Consider the following 9,065-nt stretch of genomic DNA (forward strand, 5'->3'; position numbering starts at 1 on the left):
TTCTCTGGTCTAGAGAATAAAGTTCGAAATTCTTGAAATGGAACTTATGGCTATCAATACTCTGACCCTTGCCTCCTTCTTCATTTTTCATTAATTCACTTAATAAAACAGTGATGGAGTTTGGATGTGTTGTCCCCTCCAAAACTCATGTGGAAATTTGATCTCCAGTGTGGCAGTGTTGGAAACTGAGTCATGGGGGCAGATCCGTCATGAATGGATTAATGCTCTCCCTGGGGGACGGGGGAGTAATGAGTGAGTTCTTGCTCTATTAGTTCCCACGGGAGCTCATTGTTTAAAAAGACCCTGGCACATTCTCTATCTCTTGCTTCCTCTCTCTTGCTTCCTGTCGCCATGTGATCTGCTGTACCCGCCGGCTGCCTGCCACTTTCCACCATGAGTAGAAGCAGCCTGAGGCCCGTGCCAGATGCAGCTGTCCCAGAATCATAAGCCAAATAAACCTCTGTCCTTTATAAATTACCCAGTCTCAGGTATTTCTTTTATAGCAACACAAAATGGACTAAAACAAACAGTAATTGAACCTACTATGTACCAGGCATCTGCTAGGCACTAAGGATACAGAAGTAGATAAGACAGTTGATTGATCCCTGCCTTCATGGGGCACCTAGGATGACTGACAGTCTCATCTTTTCCCTTACTCTAGCCAAAATTAAGCGTTTCTCTCTCTCTCTCTCTCTCACTCTCTCTCTCTCTCTCTCTGTGTGTGTATCTGTGCTTTATACATAAAAGCATAAGTATTGTTCATTCTCACAGGAACCGATTTTCATCTCCTTGGCAGCAATATCGTTCCTGTTGAGAACACAAGTTCTAAGACTGCTGACGTAGCTATATCGTCATATCTAGGTCCTCGTAGCTAGGACAATGGGGCATCTCCAGGACCATGCTGAACAATAACATTTTATTCTTTTTCAGCAAAGGTGCTTTATTAAATATCTATCTAACTGCAATCCAATTTAAAAATATAAGACATTTGCTATATGTAAATTGAGAAATCTTTAAAACAATAACAAAAATAGAGCCAGCATCCGGATTTTCAATTTGGAGTTTTGAGGGTACTAAAATGCAGCTAACGCTTACTCTGTGCGAATGTTGTCATCGAGCTCCACATCTTCTAGAAACTTATTGGCCACCAATTCCAGGGCATCCGTGGGCCAGGACTGGAACCAATCAATTGTACAGCAATTGATGAGTGAAGGGAACATCCGCAGGCGGTTCCGGAAGGTGTCCCCAATTGGACTCATGGCTAATGAAAAGTAGACCTTGTTAATTCCCTTCCTCCAAGGCAGGGAGGCCCAACGGGGCAGGTAGGTATTTCCAAGGATTCTGGAGACATAAGTTGGGGGTGTGTGTCATGTTTCCTGTTGGTGTTCCAGGGATGTAAACATGAATAGCCATGACAGGTGTCTGGGAAGCTTGGGAGAATCATGGGGTATTTTCATTTAACTTTGTGATGGGATCTCAGTATATTACAATTGTCTACTAACTGGTCTCCCATACACACTATTGTCCCTTCTGCATCCTTCGGGTCACTTAGCCAGAGTGGCTTGAGCCCTTTGCTCTATTTCTGCTGACTCTAAGATATATGGGAGCCATGGATGCCCCATACACAGTTACTCACAGAAGTTGTTGTAGGGTGTCAGGTTGTTTCTGACCCCATCTCCATCAAACCTCCAATTTTGAATTCTACACCCCAAACTTCATTCATTGTTTATTTAAACTCAGTGTGGTAGGAGGAAGTGTGATGTACAGGTGGAAGTGTATGGTCAGTGAGGCTGAAGAACAGAAAGAAAAAGAGATGCTTGGTTCGAGATAAGGGTAGAGACAGTCTGGCTGGTGGCCTTATAAGACCACAGGTTAGGAATGTTGGTCCTTCTCCTAATGGAGAGTAATTTAAGTGTTTTAATTTGTGTGTGTACGTGCACACATGCAATGATCATATCTGCAGTATACATGAAAAAAATGATCCTGGCTCAATATAACAGAAAGGTCTGGAATGGGAAAGAGTAGAGACAGAACAGTTACAAGGTTGGAGGTGAGGTCTGGGTGAGATGACAGCAGCTTAGCTCATGTGAAGGTGGATGAGATGGAGTTAAGAGGGTGGAGATGAGAGACAGTCAGGAGGTAAAAACTGAGAGAAGGATTAAATGCAGCTCCTAGGTTTCTGGATAGTTTGGAGATGCCCTGCACATTGCTCTGTGCAAGGGCAATATGCTAAAATGTGTTCTTTTTCAGAGGAGAATTCAGAGAATTGAAGAGAGTGGAACAGGTTTATTAAAACAGTTGTTCAGGAGAATGGGAAATGTTGCCAGAGGAACTCCAGGCTCTGACTTCTGACTGGTGCTTTGACTGGATCAACCCTGGAATCATTTAAGGGGATTGGGTGTAGGGCACTCAGAAGACCTGGAAAGATCCAGAGGAAAAAGGGAAAACCGAGTCTTACCAAGGACAATGTGAAGGTTCTTTTTCACCCTCTCAATAAAGAAGTTATACATAGAAAGAGGAGTGACTTCAATCTTCTCTCTTTCTGTCCTGGCTGCTGTTTGCATCTTCTCCACAATGTCAGCCTTCTCGTCAGCTGGGAAGATGTTGGGCACATCGCCTGTGTTCAGAAGCATGTTGATGTCCTCCACAAATGACTCATCTTTGATCTGGTTATCACTGAAGAGGAACACAGTGCTCTTAGTGGCCACGCCAACCTGCAGCATGATCTTCTTTAGGTCCTCCCGCCAGTCATTACTGGTATAGTTCTTAGTGATCTCGATCTGGTATAGCTCGTATGAGTTCATGAATGTGGACAGTTTGGTGGCACTCTGCCGTCCGCTGCCCCCAATGCCCACCAGGAGCAAGTGGCCTTTGTTCTGCTTCAGGACCCTGCAGATCCTGGAGATGTGCTCAATGGCGAACTTGAACATGACCAAGGACATGGGGGCCTTGCTGATGATGTTGAACTCTTCCAGGTAGTACTCCATGACCACTGTGAGCTGTTTCAGGTCAGTGATCTCATCATAGATTTTTGGGTCACTTTCTGGCTTGAAGAAATCTCCAAAGAAGAGGCTACGGATGTTATCATCCACGATCTTTCCAGTGGGTGACAAGTGGATGAGCACCTGCGAGAAAGATAAGTTTCAGCTGGGCATTCAGCCAGTGGCCTAACCAGAGGAAGTGGGAGGTGCAGAGGGAGGGAGCAGGAGATGTGCTTGTTTCCTTCGAGCACATCCTTCAAGTCATGGTTAATTAATAGTTTTTAAGTAAACCAATGTCATATGTGAGTCTGATGGCTGTAAAGACTTTGATGAAAAGGACATTAGATAAAGAGCATGAAAGTGAGGGTCAGTCTGTTTACCAAGCGGTTAAGAGGTGGTCAGATCATAAGGTTCACAGAGAAGGCACTGGAAGAATGACAAAATTTCCATGTGCTCGCTCATTCACCAAGTAGAAGTTCAGGCACTACTTCTGGTCCCTGCTTTGTGCCTAGAGCAGGACCGTTCTAGAAGCTTCCTTTTCCTGACATTAGAAGCACTTCTGCACTTGGACTCTGGAGGTGACATGGACACCTCTGCAATTTTTCTGTAGAACAATCACAGCTTCTTAGCAATGGAAGTGGAACCAGATGACAAATATATAGGTTTAAAATGACTCCTTTTACATCACAATGGAAAAGAGAAAATATCCACAAGTGGTAGACCATGGCAATCTTTCACTTGGGCTCAGGGCCTCAGTCATACCATAAAAATATGTGGTTCGTTTCTCAACTCACAAATTAATTGCATTTTAAGTTAATTATAAATGAGTAGCATCATATATTAAACTACTTTGAATGGATTCAAACTTTATGTTTACATGGAAGTGAAGTAAAATTGGACCAAGTAAAATATCACCAAATCAAACAACTAGTTGATAATACTGTTTCCCAAGATTTAGAGAGCAGAGCTGTGTTTCCATTGGGAAGGGAACCTGAAATCTGAGACAAATGTGATCAAACACTTGGGATCATTTCTGAAGTCAAATGGTCACAGAGTCTGGCTTACCTTCTCTACACTCTGCTTGAAGCAATTGGAGGTGGTTTCCTTCACCATGTTGAAGAAGACCTGTCTGTCCTCCTTGTCAACCAGACGGTCATAGAAGACCCGATATACCTCATGAATCCAAAGTCGGATAAATTTTTCTACATCCTAAAAATCCAGAGTTAATTATCTGAATGAATGGAAGGTGATGCCTGAAGTGCTAGTTCTCAAGTAGGACCTAAATCCTGGTGTTGATGTGAGGATTAGATGAGATAATGCTTATAAAATACTTAGCATGATAACTAACATAGACTAAATGCTCAGTAAAAGTCAGCTGTTACCACTATCATTACACAGCCCCCCCACCAACCGAGGACATTGCTGAACGATGTTGGTAACAGAAGTGGTAGTGGCTGACCTGCAGGTGGGTGTGAGGGCAGAGGAGCACCCCTTGGATCACCCGTGAGAAGTCTCGCAGGTTAAAGACGTAATGTGACTTGGAGGGAGTTGGCAAGAAGTTCTTCACCGCAGCTCTATAAATTGTCTTAGTAGCTTGTACCAGCATCTTTCCGTACCTTGGGAGGAGAGGAGGCACACCCATCAAGGAAGGGCCAGAACTGAGAAACCCCAGGCCAACTTCCGGGAGGATGCTGGAACTTCTTACCTTAGGAACATTACATCAAACCCTTTCCCAAAGTGCCAGTCGGCGATAGAACCGAAAATCTTGGTAAGAATTTCATCCTCAAAGGCACTGATGGAAATGATATTCAGATGGCGAGTGAATCGTCCTGGAAAACAGGAACATTACATCAAACCCTTTCCCAAAGTGCCAGTCGGCGATAGAACCGAAAATCTTGGTTAGAATTTCATCCTCAAAGGCACTGATGGAAATGATATTCAGATGGCGAGTGAATCGTCCTGGAAAACACACACACACACTCGTGAGTGTGCACACACACACTCTTCCTGGACCAAGTGACCCTGGGAGACAGGAGAGTTGAGTTCTGTCTGTCTTCACGTTCTAGAGCTATGCTGTCCAATATGGCAGGCTTTAGCTACAAGTAGCTATTTAAACTTTAATTACTTAACATTAAAGATGGATTTCCTCAGTCTCACTAGCCACATTACAAGTGCTTAAGAGCCACGTGTGGCTAGTGGCTACTGTGTTGCTTTAGCTACAAGTAGCTATTTAAACTTTAATTACTTAACATTAAAGATGGATTTCCTCAGTTTCACTAGCCACATTACAAGTGCTTAAGAGCCACGTGTGGCTAGTGGCTACTGTGTCCTCAGCGGATACAGAACATGTCCGTGATCACACAGGCTCTATCAACAGCACTAACACAACGCTCAAGACTGTTTTGGACAGGTAAAGGCAATACACGGTCATCGTAAAACAGTCAAGCAGTTCAGAAATACCTTTGTAGAAAGTGAGTATCTTCTTATTTCATTACCTTCCATGCAACAAATCCATCCTCCCTCTGCCCAGGTTAACCACTATCCATTTGGTATCCTTAGAGCTATCTGTCTATGTATATTAGATATCTAGATCTATATATCTATACTATATATATCAGCTTTATTAATATCTCAATAACTCACATACCATACAATTCATTCACCTAAAGCACACAATTCAATGAGTTTTAATACATTCAGAGTTGTGCAACCATTACCACGATTTTAGAACATTTTAATCACCCTAAAAAGAAATCCTGTATCCGTTAGCAGGCACTCCCCATTTTCTCACAGTCCTTAGCAACTAAATAACCTGCTTTCTGTCTCTGTAGATTTGCCTGCATATGTGTTTTTCTGTTTTTTTTATAAAAAGACATCTTCTTATAAAGTAAAATATAGATACAGAAAACCACACAAAACAAATGTATAATTTAGTGAATCATTATAGGGTTAATACCCTTACATCTACCACTCAGATGTAAGGGTGGGATGGAACTTGGCAGCCCTCCCCAGAAGCGTCTCCCCACATATCCCAGTCCAGTCATTGCTCTCTCCCTTTTTCCCTCCAAAAGTTACCACTATCCTTACTTTAATAATCATTGCTGTCTTGCACATTTCTTTATGGCTTTAATCACCCAAGTATTTATTACTAGACACCAGAGTTTAATCCTGCCAATTAAAAATTTTTAATATGTTTTTCAAGTATCTTTTAATCTATAGGTTTCTCTCTCCGTTTCTTTCCTTTAGCTTTTATCTGCTGAAAATCTGGGCTGTTTGAGCTGCAGAGTTTCCATAGTGAGGACTTTGTTGATTACACACTCATGGTGCACTATATCATGTTCCTCTGTCCTCTGTATTTCCTACAAATTTGTAGCTAAATTCAGAGACTTGTTCAGATTTTCAGGTCCATCTCTTTGGCCAAACTACAGGTGGTGGTATGTTCTTTTGTTCCTCTGTCCTCTGTATTTCCTACAAATTTGTAGCTAAATTCAGAGACTTGTTCAGATTCTCAGGTCCATCTCTTTGGCCAAACTACAGGTGGTGGTATGTTCTTGCATTGGAAGGCACCTGGTGCTTCTCCTTTTGTGATGTTGGTAGCTACTGATGCTCAATGGCTAGGTCCATTAATTCACCGGGGATCGCAAAATGGAGATATTCTGAGTCATTTCTTTTTAACTTATTGGCTGGAATATTTTAATAAAGAGACACTTTCCACCATCTGCTATTTGGTTAAATGGTGATACGCTTCATATAAAAAAGTCAGGATAAATGCTTGATTGTTTCCCATTTAAGTTTTCAGGATAATTGGTTCCCTATCATCCTCTGAAGATGATCAACTATTATTATTATTATAGATTCCTGGATTAACATATAGTTTTATAAATTTCATTCCACTGAAATTACTACTATTATTGACATTAAAATTTCCCCATTTTTGGCCAGTGAGAGCCTCTTTCTGTTGGCAACCAAGTCCTTTTGACATGACTCTAGTGGTCTTTGTAGGGGGAACCAAACCTGTGACTCTGGGGTTATAAGGCTGTGCTCTAACCAACTGAGCTAACTGGCCAGCCCTTCTCCCCTGTTTCTGAGTAGGTAAAAGTCCTGCACTTTGGCTTCTCTTCCCAAGTGGGCCACCACACTTAGTAGTGAGCACTTGTTGACTGCTTTGGGTTCAACCTTTCTCAAGTCTGTAAGACATCCCATTACTTCCCTCTCTTGCACAGATCAGAAAACATGCAGGTCTCATAGCTCTCAGTGGTTGGTTCCCACCCATTTGTATTTTGGAGTTTGTGGGGATACCCCACAAACTAACTTTGTTGTAAATGTTGTTTACAGGTTTTTGGTTTTGATACCTGGTTGCTCTGTCTTTATGTGGGGATTTGGGAAGATTCAAAAATTTTGTTGTCATTGCTGCTGCCGTTTCCTCAAATTTCTTTCCAAAGTTTGTGTGTGTGTGTGTGTGTGTGTGTGTGTGTGTGTGTATGTATGTATGTATGTGTGTGTGTATATATATATATATATATATATATAAACTTACATGTATCATATGTAAACATTATGTGTGTAAAAAAATATGTGTAGTTTGTATGTGTATATACCACTTACATATCTATATACTGCCACATGTAAGTTTTGCTTTTTTAAAAAAGTAGTAGAGTAATATTTTATACATTGTTCGTCTGGAACCATTGGTAACTGTGTGAACTTGAAGAAGTCACTTAACCTTTTGATGATAAGGGATAATAATAACAGTTAATGTTTCTTACGCTTGCTCAGTGTTACCAAACCCAGATCTGTCTGCTGCCAATCCATGCTCTCAACCACCACACTGTACTGCCTTGAGCCTGTTTTCCCATCTTGGCCCTGACAGCTGTAGCTGGCCTGGCAATGATCAGCTAGGCTGCTGGTTTTGTGACGAACACAGTTTCATTAAATATCAACATCAGACATGAGCACTCCATGACTGTGATGAAACAAGATAGGAGCAAGACTGATTTGCAACCATAAAAATGACCAAACGTCCTTACTCTTAGTTAATATGAGTCTCTGCCTTTCTGTCAAGTGACAACTCCAGCCCCTCATTCCTTCTGCCTCCTAGGTAAAAATTATTAAGATACTCACCCATGAGATTGTTCCCACTTCCTGAGAGTACTCAACTCAGAATCCTTAAGCCTTCCCTCAAGTGACCTAGCACAAGACCGTTTAGCTCCCTTTCACCAGCCACTCCCATGGCTCTCCGTAGTATGCAGATACCCTTGCTGCAGTAAATTAATACACCTAATTTCACTTGGGCACTGGGCTTTGTTATAGGGTCTTTTCAAAAATCAAATTTGTGACACAGCTTGAAAACTGTCAATTGCTGTGCAAATGGCAGTTATCACTATTTTTAGGGTGTGTGCTGGAAATAGATATTCCTTTTTGAATGGCTAAGTCTTAATTAGAGAAAAGTAATATACCAAACTCTTCTCCCTGGTGAGAGAGGTATTGAATTTATAGAAGGTAGGTACTGAGATCCTGCTGTATTCAAACCCAAGGCAAAAACACTCTTTGACTCTATACTTGAGGTAAAATGTGATGATTTCAGTTTCCAAATGAGATCACCTTGTCCACTTTCCTTATTTTTGCAAAGAAAGCTGAGTGCCAGACAGGAGAGGTTTGCCCAAGGGTACAGAATCCAAATCTGGAAATGCTGTGAAGATTTTTTAAACCAATATTGTATATTAAAGTAAAAGTAGATACCTATAGAACTGGATGGACCAAGTGGTAACTGAAGCAAGATATATTCCTGAACTATTAGATGATAGGGGAAAAATCCTATTATTTATTTATTTGCTATTATTAGTAGTATTAATTATAGGTCACTTTGGGTTAGGTGTTCTATCTCTGGCAACCAGAAGAATTATAACAAGTACAGCAGGTGACTCTGTCATGCACCCCTAGCTGAGGACCACGGATAGAGCTGCCCTCTGGGGACACATGTTGGCTAAACCGAACTCTCCTTTTCACGCAAGAGTCTGTTTCTTTGGGGTCTAGTCGAAGACTTCTCACATCCTCTTGTTGTCTTCCCATCCTGTTTTAAAACAT

At 41.6% G+C, this 9,065-nt stretch overlaps 1 protein-coding gene across 1 annotated transcript in view; it reads right to left on the reverse strand.

Moving 5' to 3' along the window:
* Positions 1-9,065, reverse strand: part of DNAH3 (dynein, axonemal, heavy chain 3) — a 118,015-nt gene that overhangs the window by 35,125 nt on the left and 73,825 nt on the right. The window contains exons 28-32 of the mRNA XM_008573407.1: positions 4,687-4,810; positions 4,441-4,597; positions 4,047-4,190; positions 2,487-3,125; positions 1,096-1,289 (exon numbers count right to left, since the gene is read on the reverse strand). Coding sequence (XP_008571629.1) covers positions 1,096-1,289; positions 2,487-3,125; positions 4,047-4,190; positions 4,441-4,597; positions 4,687-4,810 — 1,258 coding nt within the window. The remainder of the gene's footprint in view (positions 1-1,095; positions 1,290-2,486; positions 3,126-4,046; positions 4,191-4,440; positions 4,598-4,686; positions 4,811-9,065) is intronic.

Source organism: Galeopterus variegatus, unplaced genomic scaffold (genome assembly GCF_000696425.1).
Source record: "Galeopterus variegatus unplaced genomic scaffold, G_variegatus-3.0.2 Scaffold913, whole genome shotgun sequence".
Taxonomy (NCBI): Eukaryota; Metazoa; Chordata; class Mammalia; order Dermoptera; family Cynocephalidae; genus Galeopterus; species Galeopterus variegatus.